This window comes from Leuciscus leuciscus (genome assembly GCF_965113295.1).
Source record: "Leuciscus leuciscus genome assembly, chromosome: 4".
NCBI lineage: Eukaryota > Metazoa > Chordata > Actinopteri > Cypriniformes > Leuciscidae > Leuciscus > Leuciscus leuciscus.
The window spans coordinates 41,219,124-41,239,360 of NC_138728.1; the positions used below are offsets into that span (position 1 = coordinate 41,219,124).

Below are 20,237 nucleotides of genomic sequence, written 5' to 3' on the forward strand. Positions count from 1 at the left end.
CAGTTTACTATGGCATAGAAAACAGATAGCCTATGTTAAATTGTAATAATACAGTTTTTACTGTATTTTTGATCAAATAAATGCAGAAGAGAATAAAAAATCTTACAGACCCCAAACTTTTGAACAGTAGGCTAGTACTAGTAGGCTAGTAGTAGGCTAGTACTATAATTAGGGTAGTTTTGTAAAAGTCACTGACTAATTACATGCGAGTTGAGAGCACAAATCACAAAATATTTAGGCCTAGTAGTCATGAAAACGTATTCAGATTTAGCATATTAATGATGCATTCACCTCATAAATCATGACACACTGCTCTAGCACAGGAAAGTGCATACAAGTTCAAGTGCATGCTTTTAAAATGAAAAAGTATCGGTATCGATATCGGCGATACTGGCCCTGTATTTACTTGGTATCGGATCGATACAGAAATTTGCAGTATCGCCCATCACTAATGGCCAGCAATATTCTTATGTTTAAGGACATTATGAAATTAAGATGTCTGTACTATGTTATGATTGTATTATACAATTAAAAACAATCGTTGCTAAGTCTGCAGTCTGAACACTTTACTTCAGGACGTACATTAACTGAAATAATTGAGAATCTCACTTGAAAATCCGATCATTTTCATCCACGCAGCTTATTTCTGTAAATTAATGTAAAACTAAATGTATCTTGCAGCACAGGGTGAAGTCAGTATATACATTAACGACGATTTGAGACAAATATTATGTTAATTGAATATATAACTATGTAAATGGCGCTCTGTGGCACAAGGTCCTGAGCCGTAGCTGGGTGCCGCGCAGTGTGTGTACACTCATAGAAAATAATGTGTTGGAATTTTAAAGACGTGGCGCTGCGCTTCTCATCTGGTGACCCCCTTTAGGTCCTTGTTGCTCTGCAGTTGGGTGTTCCCTCTGGCCCGAAACAAACCTTTCTTTTGGAAATTAAAGTGTTTAGATTTCTGAAAAACACGCCTGGATTGCAGCAGTGAAGCGAGAAGGCTGATATTAAAGGGATACTCCACTTTAAAAGGAAAATTCTGTCATCATATACTCACCCTCATGTTGTTTCAAACCTGTATGAATTTCTCTCTTCTGCTGAACAGAAAGGAAGATATTTAGAAGAATATCAGTAACCAGACAGTTTCTGGTCTCATTGACTTCCATTGTATATTTTTTTCCTACTATGGAAGTCAATGAGACCAGAAACTATCCTGTTTTTTGAGATACGCCAATGTCCTCATAGACATACATGGCAGCTTGGACCAAGACACTGTATACCAATTTTCAAGTCAATCGTACTAACGGTCAGGTGGTCACAGCCCTTTTTATGTTTTTTTCATGTTATAGCGCCACCTAGTGTTCAATCGTCGCGATATTTTTACTCTGACCTCAAATTGAACTCCTACATATGTGTACCGAGTTTGGTGAAGATATCTCATTTACTTCTTGAGTTATTTAGTAAAATAGGCTCCTCCCACAACGTGCATTTTGGTGCCCCTTAGCAACCGTGAATCGAAATTTCTACTTTTTTCCGATAATTATTGATAGTCAGACTCCAGAGAACATTTCTGCACTGGTTTGGTTCCGATCGGGCGAAAAAAGTAGGTTTTGGACAAAATTCAATATGGCAGAACATTTTTGAAATCGGAGATATACTGTACGTTATATTAGACACTTGAGTCTAGGACAAACCGTCTAGGAGTTATGAGCAATTTCATACTTTTGCTTGCTGTAGCGCCACCTATTGGCCAATCGGGGTCATACTTTGATAGGTTCTCCCCAAATTGAGGACTACCATTTGGCCAGGTTTCAAGACTCCAGCATTTACGGTTTGGGCTGCACAATGCGTTTTACGGCAGAAGAAAAATAATAAAAATCCTTACAATTACAATAGGGTTTCAGCACTTCGTAGCAACTTGTTTCTTTTAATTTAGACAAACTTAAATTTAACTGAAACTGGGCTGGGATCTCTATTTCCCAGCATGCTTTGCCATGACACTTAAAAAGGAGAGTAAATGCTAAAATAGTTTTACCAGATTAATGTTAAGTGGGAGATTTAGTAATGTTTAATGTTTTGTTTTGCTATAGTTTAGAAAAGTTTCTGGTATTTTGGTTTTTGGGGGGTTACCATCATTGTGACGAGTGGGGCATGAGCTTGGTTTGAGAACAGTGAATTAACCCTTTACAAACTGAAGCTACAATTGGTGATTTTCAACATAATTTGTTTTTGACTGTGTGCGCTCATCAAGTGTAAGGTGTCATCTTTTCAGAAAAAGATGGCTTTCAATAAATTATTCTTTAAAAAAAATCCCAAACAAAAGAAATTAACACTTTAAAGTGGAAAATCTAATTATAATGCATATATAGCCTACAAGTCTTTTTTGTGACACTGGGTCGCACGGTTTTCATTTAGGATACTTTTTCATACACGCACGCATATACAAATACATTACGCACGCCCCCACATGCTAAAATAGCCAACGTGAAAGAGTATTCAGCCATCAAAAATCATCCCACTCGAATACATCATGCTGGTGTGTGTCGGTGGACAAAATACTGTTTGAATATCTTTGGATAAATAAGATCTAAGACGACAAAGCACAGTTTTTGCTTTAAAATTGTAACGTTTTGAAGAGGTGCTGTTATGTAAAATAATAGCTCGGGTTAAATTTATGCAAAATCATTTCTGGGTCATTTTATGGCAATGTCCATTTTCTGTCCCAAGCCTTTACAGAAATATCACACTTGAAATACACTTTAGGGTTACAATTTCTTCACATTTAAAAAAATAAAACTACAGTATGTTATTTGAACAATTATGTCGTCTTGAGCCATCTATGTGACAATATTTGATTTTTAATATTTGAAAGTAGTGGTCCCCTGGAGTTGTGTCACTGGCGTTACCGTTCAACAAAAATCTAATATTTAAAAATAAAAATCATACTGATGACATCACTCGACTTCCTTTTTCCAAATTCATGAATATCTATGAAGAAAGGCCCATGGCCTCTTTTCAGTTATCAAAAATCTTCTCATTTATCTCATGATTTCATATGAAGCTTTAGTTGAACTCACTGGTTTGACCCACTTTACTGTTAGGGAGTTGTAAAAAAAAAAAATTTAATAAAAAAAAAATCATAAAAACCTTTAATATTGCCAAAGAAGTAAGGTAACACAAGTGTCAAAAAATGTTCTTCAAAAGGCGTCAGAATTGACGTGTCATTTTTGGGTTTCATCTTTCTTTCACGCGTTCTCCAAGAACAACAGGATGGGGGACAGCTCGCACTGGAAGAGGACGATTTAACTTATCATAACAATCAATGGATAAGAGTAGGCTATATAAAATGATATAGAAACTTCCTGGCTCTTTTGTTTTGACTCCTGACTTTTTTCCTGAAGACACAGGTATAAACATCTAATTATACTGATCTTACAGTCCAGGGGTCTCATTTATAAAACTGTGCGTAGGAACCTTACTAAAAATGTACGTGCGCCCAAAAGCCCAAAATGGCGTACGCCAAAAAATATTCCGATTTATAAAACCGTGCGTACGCACACCTGTAAGCAATGTTCCCCTTATAAATCACAGATCACCCGCAGATGTGCGTATGTGAACCAGCCTCATATCCCGCCCTGTACACGCCCATTTTTAACTATAAATAGTCAATGCAAATCACCTCATGATTGCTGATCGGCATGTAAATGAGAGTGGAATCCCATATGTACCTGGAAAACTGGCATGCGACCCGCCAATTAATTAATCCAAGAAAGTGAAAACGTGTATTTCTGTTACTTTGAATAATGGCGACAGGTGAGAAAAGAGGGAAAAAAGGTAATTTCACAGACACTGAGATTGAAACACTTGTAGGGGAGGTGGAGGCTCGGAAAACTGTGTTATTTGGTGGCCACAGCAGTGGGGTCACTAATAAAAAGAAGCAGTGCGAGTGGCAAAGTATTGCTTCTGCCGTCAATTGTGTCAGTGGGACAGAACGGACAGTTGCAGAATTAAAGAAAAAATGGTCCGACCTGAAGGTATACTAATTTTTTACCAACATATTACATTTGTGTTTTATTAGGCTATATACCTATATAAATAGCAATATTGATTTTCAAAAAGTTTTATTTACATGTGCTTACAGTATGCGAAATATGTGAAATAAAGATTCTCATTCATTCAAGGTGGAGGCAAAGAGAAAACTGTCCTCCCACCGCCAGAGCGTGGCTGCAACTGGTGGGGGCCCAAGTACAGCTGATCTCACATCAGTGGACAGCAAAATCGCGGCTATAATTGGGGAGGTCAGCGTGTGTGGTATTGTGCCGGAAAAGGAGGGAGACACTGACGTGACTGAAACCACAGAGGAGCAAGGTTAAAGAGATTTTTAATCATTAACGCTGTACATTTGAGTGTGTGGGGTGATAAATGGATAAATGTTGCCAATTGTTTGTCCTCCAGTCCTTCCGGAGTCTGAAGCTGTGGGTGAACAGGAGGTTCAGGGTGAGGGGTTCTCAGATGCAGATGCACAGCGTCCGGCTCAAAGCAGTGCCCCTTCTGCGTCTGGCACGTCCAAAAGTGGTCGGGTACTCACTGACGCAGTCCTGCAGTTACAGCGAGAGACAATAAACGCTGTCAACAGGGTTGCAGATGAGCTACGGCAGATGAGAGAAGTGATGCAAGAAATTGCACAATCATTAAAAGATGCAGTTAAAACATGAACCTTGAGTTTTGTCTTTCTTTACAAACGCCGCATGACATCCTCACGGATTCTTGCACCTCGTTGATATCCCTCTTGTCGGCCAGGGGCCTGTGGCTCGGGGTCGTAATGCTCGGGTAGAGGGAGATCAGGAGGGAGAGGAATACCGTTCCTCAGTGCTATATTGTGCGAAACACCACACGCCCTGACAATCTTGCACACTTTTGCTGGATGGTATAAAAGTCTGCCACCCGAGGCATCCAGAGCACGCCATCTGCATTTCAGGATGCCGATGGCACGCTCCACAACTGCGCAGGCACGAGAGTGGACCTCGTTATAATGAGTTTCCTCTGCGCTCTGCGGGTTTAAAAATGGAGTGAGGAGCCAGCGTCTCAGGGGGTAGCCACTGTCGCCTGCAGGTTATAATCATAGACAGTATATAAACTGGACACAGCGACCCCATAGGTTTCAACGGAGAAAAGTGAAGCAAATTAGAAGCACTCATTTCCTGATTGCCGAGCGAACTGCGCAGACTCAAACTGAGCTTGACGACGTGGATGTGACGTGAGCAGCCTGTCTGACCGTTGTAAGTCTTCTAGTAGCTGTGCCAAGAGAAATCTGAATCATTCCCTTCCGAAACTTGCAGAGACGGAGAGCGTGAGTAGGAGCTGTCCATGAGCTAGGAGCAGGAGAAACTTTACGATTCTCTATGGGCTTCTCCCTTGACTTTATCGGACTTTATGCCTCCACGTCCCCCCGATTGACTGCGAGCTTCTCCTCCTGTCTCTACGGTAATTTCCAGAGAGTCGCGTGGTTATGACGCAATCGTTAGCCTGTTTTTACAAAAACTGCTTCTACGGGGCCATAACGTAAGATACAAGGTAATGGAGCATTTTATACATTGTCGTGTTTCTTTAGAAATAAATAATGGACAAATGGAGTCTTTAAACGCCTCAGATCTAAAGTTATTCGCTGTCAAAGTGACGCCAAAATGAATGGGAGTCAATGGGATGCTAACAGCAGGTGAAGGCTTGTTAGCCAATGGCGGCCGCCGGGGGTGGTACGGAAATCGAGAGCTCGATTACCCCCCTGGTTATAATTATATTAAAAACAAAATTGTTACAGTTTCTACTTTTTAATATTGTTAAAACCCCTTCCTCATCACCCCCAATTTTGGCAATTGCTGCATACATGAAATGCCCAAAATAAAAAGGTTACTGCTCATAAGTAATTCTGAATAGAAACATAACACACATACATTTAGAAAGCCAACCCTTGAGAGTTTATAGTTCAAGACTCAAAATTAACCAGACTGTTATTAATATTGAGATATATAAGCTCAAACATATTTTGAACTAAAATAATCCGGGATCACCAGTGATCCCTGACAGGTAAGGGGTTCACCAAGAAGCCAGCCATCACGTACTGCGCCTGCATTTAGTCTGTTCCCTACACTGCTATGTGTCAAGATAAAGGAATCATGTGTTGAACCAGGCCAGCGTGCCACAATGTTTGTGAGGTTCATGTTGGAGTCACATATGATTTGCACATTAATAGAATGCACATGCTTTCTATTAACATAAGCAAATTCATTTTCAGATGGTGCCCTTATAGCAACATGAGTGCAGTCAATTGCGCCAATTACATTTGGGAAACCAGACATTGCTGCAAATTGCATTTTAATTTCGGCCTGTTCTCGCACAGTGTAGGGGAGCCTGATGTATCGACTAACCATATTAAGTATACCATTCAAAACGACAGATATTATGGCACTCAGGGATGGCTGTGATATACCAGACCTATAGGGTGAGATGATAGATTCCAATAGAATTATTTCATATACAAAAAGGTCTTAGAGACAAATTTGAGGATTACTTATAGTTTTTTTTTTTATATATAAATAATTTACCTGTCTGCCAATTCCCGCTGGAAACAGCCGGTTGCCAAGAACCCCAGAGTGGTGAGGACTTGTATTTGGACTGGGATGGCATGGTTCCGGCGTGTTGCCCTCTCTAATACTGGACCCAATTCAGCACATAGATCCAAGAGCACAGCTCTAGGGAATCTAAATCGGCTTATTAGCCAGTCATCATCATGGTCCCTGAAAACTCGTTCTCTCCTTATTCTGCCATTGGCGTAATCCTCCAACAGTGCCAGCAGTGCCATCATGAAGCATTACATACCCGGGTCACCGGAGGATTTATATGTTTCTAGCATATAGACTGATCGTTAACACCTTGACAAAATCACATAATTAATTTGTGGGCGAAAATTTAAGACGAAAATGTTATAGTGAACACATGCGTCTTGACGGTTTTGTAATGAACACCGTAATAGTTAGGACTGATGATGAGTAGCGATTGTGCTTCATGACTGTATTTGCAGACTTTGACATTTTATGATATATGTACATTAAGGAAAATATTTCTGCAGTTCTCTAATAAAAGGGTATTTCATGCTATTCTGTATCACATGTAGTCGCGCCATGTCCTCCTGCGCTCCCGTTGTGGACAATGTGACTGTAAGGCAGCGCTGATTATTATTATTATTATTTTTTAATACATTTTGAATTACGTTTGGATTTTACTAGATGTATATAGCCTAAAACAATCGTCACAAATAACACTGTTGGATTTAATGTGGATATAACGTATGAAATGGAGTGAAAATTAAATGTCATTAATTCCTATAATCGTTCTTCTCACATTTATTTTCTACAATCTAACTTCAGTTCACGACGTCACCATCTGTGTCGCCAATTCCCTTTGTCTCCAGAATGTGCGTACGCACGGCTCAAAGTTTGCTTAAAGGTGCGCACATTCTCCCGTCAAGTTTGTTTTTTATAGATCACAACCTTTGTGTGGGAACTGGCGTACGTACGTTTCCAGCCCCGTTTTGTGCCTACGCACGCTTTATAAATGAGACCCCTGGTCAGTGTAGAGGTGTCAAAATGGTCACATTTTGTGTCTCCCTTCCTGACAGGAAGGCTTCAGATCAGGAGATTTTATGATAGGAGACAGTTGTGGTCTTTGATAGTAAAACACCAGGTGACCTGCGTATCTTTTAATTGCTTGATGTTTTCTGAAACAAACTACAATGCTAATACATAGCCACTACACAGAGAGGAAGGGGAGGGTCTGTGTCCCTGCCATGATGGAAACTATCTTCATTTTCAATTTAGCAAACGGAGAGCAAACATCTCTTCTGCTCAGAAATTCAAGGATCTATGATTTTAACCAGAGACAAAAAGACGACCTAATGTTCACCGATGGTAAGTTCACTTCAACACATGTTTAAAACTACCTTTAAAATACTTGATCATTTAACGTCTTATTTCAAATAATTGTAACTATTATTCACTTTTTTATGTTTTATTTATCTATGTAAGTCAGTATATTGTAGTGTCCACATGATGACCCTATATCACTGATGTATTGGATTCGAATACTTATACTTGATAATTTAACATCTTATTTCAAATAATATGAACAATTATTCACTATTTTATGATTTATTTATCTATGTAAGACTGCATAACGTTGTGTATTAGATTAAAATACTTATAGTTTATAATTGAATTATCTCTTATCTCATATATATTTTTTAAATGTTTTAATTTTATTTAACAATAGCCTAATGGATTTATTTCTTAAACTCATCAAGGAAAAGGACATCGTCAAACAGAGTCTCATTTCAACATGGTGTTTAAAAGATTAAAACTAACTTTAAAAATAGTTATACTTAAATTTCATCTTATTTCATATATTTTATATGGTTTATTTGTCTGCAATGCTTTTATTTTTAAAACCTAATTTGTAACATTTCAAGCGCAAGATCAGGCATTGTGCGTCATTACGCATTGTGATGGAATCATGGCATTTTATTACCATATATTTGATTGCATCTGACAAGCTACAGATGTGTTATGAGGATGAATTGCATAACATGCCAATATTATTGCAGAACATATTTCTTTTTGCAAATATGTGTTAATTTGCATTTCTGTTGTAATCTTCGTTGGATTTTGTTTGTTTTACACTGCAGATCGATCAAACGGGTGTTCGTGTAGGCTGTTAACTGTAAGACTTGCTTTGTGAAGTCTTCATGTTATTTATGAGAGGCAGTATTGCCATTTCTTTTACACAACGGTCTACAGTTTCACACAGTTTCACACACTTTCACGTGTTTCTTCCATCTGCCGACATGGTGTCGCCATTTCTCATTTCACCCGTTTTTGTGCGTACGCCTGGGTCAGAGTTTGCGTGATGACCGCACATTTTCCCGTCAAGTTTGCTTTTTATAAATACCAATTATTGCGTAGAGAGCGGCGTACACCTTCTTTTGTGCGTACGCAACGTTTATAAATGAGGCCCCAGCAGTATGAGTACTTCGACTCATGTTTAAAACTTACTTTTAAATGCATATATTTAAATAAATGTCATCTTATTTCATATATTTTATATGTATTATTTATCAGCAATGCTATTTCTTAATTTCATTTACCCTGTTTTTATCTCTCCCACAGACATTATGGACGCTGTCGTGAAATCTGAAAAACAAATCCATGACAGATTTCTTCATGTTCATAATTTCACCAATCTGTGGACATTGTCCACCAATAATAAAAACATCCCTGCAAAAAACATTCACTTCCTTGTCACACCAAGCAGCTTACAGTCATAAAACACACATCCATAAACACACAGGGTCAACTTTCACATGGCATCATAAAAACATATAATATATATATAACATATAAGGACTTCCTGTCATAAAACCATAAATCAAGGGGCATAAATCATTTTTTGACACAAGCTACTTCATATAGCTACTTTTAAATATATATATATATATATATATATAATGTTAATATAGGCCTGTTATATAAATATCAACCACTCACCCTTCTAAATAAAGTCTGAATACTAGATGTACCGCATCGCGGTACAAAATATGACCGCCGCTCAGGCCTGCACTGGCTTTCCACAAAAATAAATGACGTGGAGTAATTTGGCTGTATTGCGTGTTTATGTATATACCTAAAAAAAGTAATAGTATGTGCATGTCTGTCTGTGTGTGTGTGTGTGTGTGTGTGTGTGTGTGTGTATGTGTGTGTGTTTGTGTATGTGTGTGTCTGTGTCTGTGTGTGTGTGTCTGTGCGTGTATGTATGTGTGCGTACATGTGTGCGCGTGTGTGTTTGTGTGTGTGTGTCTGTCTGTGCATGTGGATTTGTATGTGTGTGTATGGGTGTGTGTCTGTGCGTGTGGATGTCAGTGTGTGTGCATGCTTGCGTTTGTTTGTATTCCTGCATGTGTGTGTGTGACAGTATCATCCTAAACCAGCGACCCTTCGCTCAACAGCACCATCTACAGGCCGATGAGTGTACAGTCACTAAATGTGCACATAAATGAATTTATTTTATACCCCCCCATGGATGAAATTCTACAAAACTTAGCAGAGGATACCCCCAGAGGTTGTCAAGTTAATCATACACATGAAATATGGTGCAGTTCTGAACATCTCCACTGAAGATAGGGGCGATTAAAGCAGAATAATATTGCATTTTCATTTTTTATGGGAGGGGCGCAAATCACAAATGAGTGATTATGGGCTAGGTTGATGTGGGCCCTTAAGAGCAACATACCATAAAAATTTCTTCATCCTCGGTGCCACGGTTCAGGTAGTTATTTAGGAAAAACTGAATTTTTGGGGGTTTGGGGGGGCCCAGCGCGGGGGGGGAGTGGCCCCCGGGGACCAAACGAAATTTTTCCGTAGAAGTGTAGTGGGGCTACATGCCCACCAAATTTCATGTGCTTCGGTGTCCCTGGTATCGTTGACGAAAAATTTACGGGGGCCCCAGCGCGGGGGGGGAAGTGGCCCCCGGGGACCAAACGAAATTTTTCCGTAAAAGTCTAGTAGACCAACATACCATAAAAATGTCTTCATCCTCGGTGCCACGGTTCAGGTAGTTATTTAGGAAAAACTGCATTTTTTTGGTTTTGGGGGGGCCCAGCGCGGGGGGGGAGTGGCCCCCGGGGACCAAACTAAATTTTTCCGTAGAAGTCTAGTGGGGCTACATGCCCACCAAATTTCATGTTCCCCGGTGCTTCGGTGTCCCTGGTATCGTTGACGAAAAATTTACGGGGGCCCCAGCGCGGGGGGGGAAGTGGCCTCCGGGGACCAAACGAAATTTTTCCGTAAAAGTCTAGTAGACCAACATACCATAAAAATGTCTTCATCCTCGGTGCCACGGTTCAGGTAGTTATTTAGGAAAAACTGCATTTTTGGGGGTTTGGGGGGGCCCAGCGCGGGGGGGGAGTGGCCCCCGGGGACCAAACGAAATTTTTCCTTAGAAGTCTAGTGGGGCTACATGCCCACCAAATTTCATGTTCCCCGGTGTTTCGGTGTCCCTGGTATCGTTGACGAAAAATTTAAGGGGGCCCCAGCACGGGGGGGGGAAGTGGCCCCCGGGGACCAAACGAAATTTTTCCGTAAAAGTCTAGTAGACCAACATACCATAAAAATGTCTTCATCCTCGGTGCCACGGTTCAGGTAGTTATTTAGGAAAAACTGCATTTTTGGGGGTTTGGGGGGGCCCAGCGCGGGGGGGGAGTGGCCCCCGGGGACCAAACGAAATTTTTCCTTAGAAGTCTAGTGGGGCTACATGCCCACCAAATTTCATGTTCCCCGGTGTTTCGGTGTCCCTGGTATCGTTGACGAAAAATTTAAGGGGGCCCCACCGCGGGGGGGGAAGTGGCCCCCGGGGACCAAACGAAATTTTTCCGTAAAAGTCTAGTAGACCAACATACCATAAAAATGTCTTCATCCTCGGTGCCACGGTTCAGGTAGTTATTTAGGAAAAACTGCATTTTTGGGGGTTTGGGGGGGCCCAGCGCGGGGGGGGAGTGGCCCCCGGGGACCAAACGAAATTTTTCCTTAGAAGTCTAGTGGGGCTACATGCCCACCAGATTTCATGTTCCCCGGTGTTTCGGTGTCCCTGGTATCGTTGACGAAAAATTTACGGGGGCCCCAGCGCGGGGGGGGAGTGGCCCCCGGGGACCAAACGAAATTTTTCCGTAGAAGTGTAGTGGGGCTACATGCCCACCAAATTTCATGTTCCCCGGTGCTTCGGTGTCCCTGGTATCGTTGACGAAAAATTTACGGGGGCCCCAGCGCGGGGGGGGAAGTGGCCCCCGGGGACCAAACGAAATTTTTCCGTAAAAGTCTAGTAGACCAACATACCATAAAAATGTCTTCATCCTCGGTGCCACGGTTCAGGTAGTTATTTAGGAAAAACTGCATTTTTGGGGGTTTGGGGGGGCCCAGCGCGGGGGGGGAGTGGCCCCCGGGGACCAAATGAAATTTTTCCTTAGAAGTCTAGTGGGGCTACATGCCCACCAAATTTCATGTTCCCCGGTGTTTCGGTGTCCCTGGTATCGTTGACGAAAAATTTAAGGGGGCCCCAGCGCGGGGGGGGAAGTGGCCCCCGGGGACCAAACGAAATTTTTCCGTAAAAGTCTAGTAGACCAACATACCATAAAAATTTCTTCATCCTCGGTGCCACGGTTCAGGTAGTTATTTAGGAAAAACTGCATTTTTGGGGGTTTGGGGGGGCCCAGCGCGGGGGGGGAGTGGCCCCCGGGGACCAAACGAAATTTTTCCTTAGAAGTCTAGTGGGGCTACATGCCCACCAAATTTCATGTTCCCCGGTGCTTCGGTGTCCCTGGTATCGTTGACGAAAAATTCAGTAAGGTGACGAAAAAAAAAAAAAAATCCCTATATGACCGGCTAGCTACGCTAGCGGCGGTCATAATTACACTTAAGTGTACTTGACTTATACTGAGAGAAAAGTACAAGTATATTTGGCCTATACTTGTACTCAATCTTTTGATCGAGATATACTTAAAATTTGAATTATTGAAAGTATACTTGGCTTGTAGTTGTGTTAACTCTTTTGATCGAGTAGCCTATTAAATATACTTTTTTTTACATTGTTTTTCATATACAGTCTTATGAAACTTTGTTTGAAAATATGATTAAAATATTGATATAAAACAGATATGTTTCTAATTCTGCGTATCTGAATTTTTGTGTAGGCTAGTCCACTGGTAGTGTACATATTTACTTTAATTTAACTTTTCTCCACCATTGACTGAATTTTCCAGCGATCCATGTTTTCACTGGTATACGGTAGGGGGCGCTATGACACATCTTCTAGTACAGAATCTCTGGATCAAAACACAGGAGAAGAAGAAGCTGAAACAAGCGATAGAAGATTGCTCACTCAAATGTAAAATAATGTAATATCAAACATTAAACAGCTTGTAAATCCAAACTGCTTAATGTTTCCAAATGAAATGAAGTGTAGGCCTAACCCATGAAGAGAAAACGACTGTGAAGCTTTGGGGGTGTTGGACTCGATCTACTCCACCTGTGTTTTGATCATCGTTCTGGATCTGATCAAGGCGTAGTCTTTGACAAAAATGTGATTTTCTCAACTATTTTGTTTAAAATGTTGCCTTTATGAAACTTACTGACATTCAAGTGTTGATAAAAAAGGATGCATGAAGCTAATAAAATGTTTTTAAAATTAAAGTAGAGTTAAAGGTATTTTTCAAGTATAAAAAAATAACATTTGAACATAGTAGTATAGGCCTACTGCAACTGCAAAAATTTTATATAAATAGTAAACTATAAGTATAATGTTAAGTTCACTTAAAGAAAACTTGTAGAATAAAACTACTAAACTAGTAGTTTACTGAGAGTACATTAAAACAAAACTTGTAGAATAAAACTACTAAACTAGTAGTTTACTGAGAGTACACTAAAAGAGTAAAAATTATATATAAATAGTAAACTACTAGTATACTCATAAGTTCACTTGCAGTACAAATGAGAAACATAATTATGAACTAGATGTACCGCATCGCGGTACAAAATATGACCGCCGCTCAGACCTGCACTGGCTTTCCACAAAAATAAATGACGTGGAGTAATTTGGCTGTATTGCGTGTTTATGTATATACCTAAAAAAAGTAATAGTATGTGCATGTCTGTCTGTGTGTGTGTGTGTGTGTGTGTGTGTGTGTGTGTGTGTGTGTGTGTGTGTGTGTGTGTGTGTGTGTGTGTGTGTGTATGTGTGTGTATTTGCGTATGTGTGTGTCTGTGTGTGTGTGTGTGTGTGTGTGTGTGTGTGTGTGTGTGTGTCTGTGCGTGTATGTATGTGTGCGTACATGTGTGCGCGTGTGTGTTTGTGTGTGTGTGTGTCTGAGGAGTGGCCCCCGGGGACCAAACGAAATTTTTCCTTAGAAGTCTAGTGGGGCTACATGCCCACCAAATTTCATGTTCCCCGGTGTTTCGGTGTCCCTGGTATCGTTGACGAAAAATTCAGTAAGGTGACGAAAAAAAAAAAAAAAAAAAAAAAACCTTTGACAATCCCTATATGACCGGCGGTCATAAAAATAGGGTGCAGAACAGTAAAAGAAAACGGGGAAATTATAAGCTTTAATTTTTATCACTGGAAGTCTTGATTTTAACATTGTTATCAGGTTAAAGAGATTACAAACCCGATTCCAAAAAAGTTGGGACACTGTACAAATTGTGAGTAAAAAAGGAATGGAATAATTTACAACTCTCATAAACTTATATTTTATTCACAATAGAATATAGATAACATATCAAATGTTGAAAGTGAGACATTTTGAAATGTCATGCCAAATATTGGCTCATTTTGGATTTCATGAGAGCTACACATTCCAAAAAATTTGGGAAAGGTAGCAATAAGAGGCCGGAAAAGTTAAATGTACATATAAAGAACAGCTGGAGGACCAATTTGCAACTTTTTAGGTCAATTGGCAACATGATTGGGTATAAAAAGAGCCTTTCAGAGTGGCAGTGTCTCTCAGAAGTCAAGATGGGCAGAGGATCACCAATTCCCCCAATGCTGTGGTGAAAAATAGTGGAGCAATATCAGAAAGGAGTTTCTCAGAGAAAAATTGCAAGTTTGAAGTTATCATCATCTACAGTGCATAATATCATCCAAAGATTCAGAGAATCTGGAACAATCTCTATGCGTAAGGGTCAAGGCCGGAAAACCATACTGGATGACCGTGATCTTCGGGCCCTTAGACGGCACTGCATCACATACAGGAATGCTACTGTAATGGAAATCACAACATGGGCTCAGGAATACTTCCAGAAAACATTGTCGGTGAACACAATCCACCGTGCCATTCGCTGTTGCCAGCTAAAACTCTATAGACCCTTTTACTGTTTGTACACAATGATGACGTAGCAACGTATGCACGCGCATATTGGTAACGGAAGTATGGCGAGAATCAGCAGCGTGTCAAGCTACGCGAGCGGATTAAGCAACACAGACAGAGAAAGTTATTTGGAAAAGTTGACTTTATCAAATGGTATCCGGCTACCAGATCCGTGTACTATAGTGGAGTGGATAGAAGACGTTAGCAGATGGCCAAATATACAGTGGCCAGATATATATACGTATTTAGTTGAGAAACCAAGCGTGTACACCCGAGAGAAATTACGAGCATATAAATCACTGGATGCTTATGAATACGTTGTCTGTGGTCATGTACAGAACGTCAAATACCATGACATAGACTCAGAGTTTTGTGTGTTGAAATCAGAAATTCTTCCTAGTCAAAGACAAGGACACAAGACAACGATGTATGAGGCTTGGGTTATAATCAACCAACGAGAGAACTACGTCTTCACGGCGAACTGCACCTGTATGGCGGGGTAAGTAGGCTATTTTTTGGTGTTGTGGGCTTGTAGTTGACATACAAAGATGAATTGTGCTTCAGTGTTACTGTCCTTTCAGGTTTAAACTACTCTCCTTTTCATATTCTCATATGTTCTCATAACCAGGGTTTGAAACTACAATTTTCACGAAATACACAGTGCCAACAGTGTTCAAAATGTCAGCAGCCAGCCAATATCATTCAGTTACATTCAAAACCTGTTTAGGCTTAGGTCGTATACACGCGTAGTAAGTCAGATGTTTGTTTACTTCATAGTCCGAGACGAAATTTGGGTGAAAGCAAATGTTACTTTCAAGCCCTGGTCATAACATTATTGATCAGCCATTAAGTTTATTATGTTTTTGTGAAATTTCAGGCTTGGGTCATGCTGCAGTCATGCAGCTGCAATATTATTCAAAGTTGAGCTCTATGTTAGGATGGGAAGGACTGAGAAAGCAGCAGTTACATCTGGAGTGTGCATGTGGAAAGACATCAGCAGGAAAGAAGTCAGACCAGCTCCATTGAGGGAAATCAGGTTCCTCAAACCAAAGAGGCTAGACAGGCAGCTTCAAGCACCTTTAACATCTGCTAGGAAAAATAGTATCACACCCAGAGGCATGTAATAGTTGACAGCCTAGATAAGCTTCCTATTGCCATAGTGTTTTGACACCATAATGTAGCATGAGAAAGGTGTAACTTGGTGATGCAGAGATGAAAATGCCTACAGTACAGACAGTTTAATTTTTATCAGTATAATTTATGTAAGTTTGAATAGGTCTGCGTTTGTCTTCAGGTTACTTATTTTTAGAAATTACATTTGTTTGATGTATATTGTACACCTGTGTGTTTAAAGCTCTGATGTGAACATTATGCAGCACAGTAACTGTGTCTTTTTGTTGCTGTATTATCAGTGTTGACAGATGATGACATCCGGGAACTGCTGGTTGTGGACCCCTGTGCTGCAGTGCTGACAAGCCTGGAAAATAGCGACACAGACACCGCATCATCTGACACTGATTCAGAGGAGCATCCTGACTTACCTGAGCCTTTGACTGCTTTATTTGATGTAACACTCCGAGAACTTTCACCACAGGAAATGCAGGTTAAATGTGAGGATACATTTCACAGACTTAAAACTACACTACAACCTCATCAATGTGAGAAACTGGAATCTGTGACACGGCAGCAGTCAAAGTCAAAGGACTGGTTCACCTATAGGGCTGGTCGAATCACAAGCACTAAATTACACCGATCGACCACAACTGACAAGATCAGCAAAACATACCTAAACGACATAATGCAGTATAAAAGAACAGAATTAAATGTCCCATCTGTGCTCTGGGGTAAGAACATGGAGGAAACGGCAAGACAAGCCTACACTGCATACATGTCCCAAAGCCATCCAGATTTCAGTGTCAGCTCATGTGGCTTAGTAGTGAAACCTTCTGAGCCACACCTTGGATCATCACCAGATGGGATAGCAAGATGTACCTGCTGTGGCAAAGGGGTGGTAGAGATCAAGTGTCCCTACAAATACAGCGATAGCCTTCAAGGATGTACAAAAGATGAGCAGTTTTGTCTGGACAAGTCATTCGCATTGAAGCATTCACACACATACTACTATCAATGTCAACTTCACATGTTTGTGTGTGATGTTAAATATTGTGACTTTGTGCTGTGGTCCAAGAAGGAGTTCATTGTGCAACGTATCCTAAGAAATGAAGAGTTTTTGAAGGAGGCTTTGCCAAAAGCACAAGTCTTCTTTATCTCGAGTGTGTTGCCTGAACTACTGACAAGAAGACATGACCCTGTCTTGGTATCACAGAGAGCCTGCAAATACTGTGAAAGGCCAGATTTTGGAAAAATGGTCATCTGTTTCAAATGCAGCAACCGCGTTCACTACACCTGTGCACACATAAAAAGGAAGCCAGCAACATGGTTATGTAGGGAATGTCTGAGAGTTGATGTTTGAATGATTAAATTTAGGACTGGGAAATGTTCTGTATTGTGTTATGAATCTGGTCCATATTACCCAGACCTACATTTATTGTTTTCCTTAATTTTTTTCCCTACATTCATTCTTTTCCATCATTCTTTCCTACATTTATTCTTATTCTTCACCCAGACCTACATTTATCCTTTTCCTTACATTTTATGTTGTTGTTATTGATTGCTATGTGTTGACGCACTTCTGTTTAAAGTTTTATTTTGTAATGCTATAGTACTTTAATAGTAACTATGTTGCTTGCTTGCATACATTGCAATTAAACTACTAATAACAATGAAATTGAAAAGCACTGTGAATTGTTGAGATAATCTTGGGGGAAGTACATTATACACACCAGTGACAGCCGATGTTGGGAGGTTTATTATAATGCATTATGTTTCATGTACAGTAAATACGTTTTACAAATGTAAATCACGTTAAAACTAATACATGGTAATGTGTTACTCATTTGGAAACAACACTCTTACAGAGGTTTGTGAGGGCACCACATACAGTCACAACATCGTCTAGCATGTTAACCTGCGACACTGGAATAACTGTTTGCAAAATCTTAACGTTTTTCCACCGACCAATAACTCGCTCCACATGGATTCTCACACGAGAAAGTTGTCTAGATGTGTCAACTTCCTGTGCAGAAAGCTGCTTTTTTCCTTTTGTGAAATGAGGGATACGAAGGGTTGCACCATAAGCTGCAAGCTCGTCTCTGATGAGAAATCCCCTGTCGGCTAAAACCTCATCCCTAGGCTCCAAAAGTTCTAAGAAACCTGACTCTTTTGTGATCTGCTTGTCTGAAACCCGTCCACCCCACCCAGGAGATAGAAATGAAATTGCACCAGCTGGAGTGATGCCGATTAAATATTTAATTGTGTTGTTGTGTTTATAATTTGACCATGTCTGGGCCCTAGCAGTCAGATTACTGGGTCTAGCTATGAAAATTTCTGTGCAGTCTATTATGCACCTGCAGTTTTTAAAGTTCCGCTTGAATGTTTTTGGCATATTTTTAAGTATTGCGCCCTTACTTGGCCATTTAATGAGTGGCTTAAGGACCAAGGCCATACCAGGGACCCAGCTCCGCAAAATATTTGAAATCGTGGTTTTTGATACTTTAAATCTATATGCCAAGTCAGTATTAGATAGACCCAACCTTAATTTCATCAATATAACCAACAGGTGGTCTTCTAGTGTAAGTTTTTGGATAATTCTTTCTAAGCTGCCTGTTATTTTTGTAACTAGCCACTCAAAGAGCACAGAGGTCAGTCCGGTGAGAAAAAACAATTGTCCAATGTTGCACTTAACAGTTGTGTAGGAAAATGTAGATTTCTGCAGCTCCTCTTTCAGCTTTACATTTTCTGCTTGTAGTGCCTCAAACTTCTGACACAGGTGTACATGGTCCTCCTGAAGCTGACTGTGTCTCCGGTTCAGGTCATCATACTCCCTCTTTGTAACTGGGATGTCGTCTTCAGCTTTAATAAAGAAAAGTGAAAAATTAGCATGTGCTGCAACCAATGCAGACAATTTCACAATTTGGGGTTCTCACACATTTTAGCAATGATTTTTCAAAACTTTTCCATGATAGAAGAGAAGATACTTTATTGATCACAGGGCGAGATTTTTCGTCTGCATTTGACTCATCCAGGGGCCTGTGTTCTCATATACAGATATGAAATTAGAGCAGTATGCCTGGCAGGGGCACACACACCCTGACAATCAATCAGTTAAGATGAAATATATTCATACCTGGACAATGATCCATGCTGCATTCTTGTTTCGGAGTTTCAGAAGGAACACATAGATTTGCTGCCGTTATAGGTCTGTCATCTCTCCTCCTTTTCCTATGGTATCTACAATAAAAACAGCAGAAATGTACAGTTATGCAAGAGAGAAAAACAAACTAAATAGAACAGAGGGGGAAATTAAATATTCTTACCTCTCCAACTTTGCTTCGGGGTTCTGGCTCGGTTTTGTGTACACAAACACAGAAGGCACAAAATCAGGACTACTAGAGTCCAATGACGCCTCACCTGCAAATAAAACACACACACGTTTGTTTACTAGCCAAATCTACCGCCAGTTTATCAAACTTTACCTGCATTTGAATATTATTCTACATCGTACAGACAATCACTAATGTAAACGAGGATTACTAGAGTCCAATAATGCTTCATCTGCAAATAACCCACACACACAGTTTGTTTACTAGCCAAATCCAAAACCAGCTTATGAAACTAGCTGTATGTGGTCATCAAACTTCAGCTGCATTGATAAACTACACCGTAGGCTACAGACAATCAATAATGTAAACCATGCTGCTTTCCATTAAACTCAAGAGTACATAGATAAACTTACCTGATATAAAGTGGGCGCTGCAGACGCGAGCATTTTTTATTGTGTCCTCGCTCCAATCAACACGTTTAATCGCCTGCAGCCACAGGCGCCGCCGGTTCTTCTGAAACGGCCGTGATCCTGTCGGAATCCTATAAAATTTAAGCCCCTTGTTGGAATATCTATTAGTGCAACCGTAAACACAACAACCAGACATTTTGATGCTGGGAAACCGTTTTGATAAACTTTCGTTGCTAACACGCTAGAACCAGTGGGGAACAACACCACTTCCGTTGCCAAAATGCGCGCGCAACTATTTGATCACGTGGGCTGTAAAAGGGTCTATAATAACGTCAAAAAAGAAGCCATATCTAAACATGATCCAGAAGCGCAGGCGTTTTCTCTGGGCCAAGGCTCATTTAAAATGGACTGTGGCAAAGTGGA

General features: G+C 40.4%; 1 protein-coding gene across 1 annotated transcript; it reads right to left on the reverse strand.

The window, feature by feature from the left end:
- Window positions 1-4,738: 4,738 nt before the first annotated feature.
- LOC309496409 (uncharacterized protein) lies at window positions 4,739-20,106 on the reverse strand (the record flags this gene model as incomplete). Its single annotated transcript, XM_082166402.1, has 5 exons — window positions 19,818-20,106; window positions 19,399-19,492; window positions 19,209-19,312; window positions 17,939-18,934; window positions 4,739-5,109 (listed from the first exon to the last, which is right to left on the reverse strand). Exons 1-5 carry the CDS (start codon window positions 20,008-20,010, stop codon window positions 4,739-4,741), a joined length of 1,758 nt encoding a protein of 585 aa, XP_082022528.1. The 5' UTR covers window positions 20,011-20,106.
- Between the last annotated feature and the right edge of the window lie 131 nt (window positions 20,107-20,237).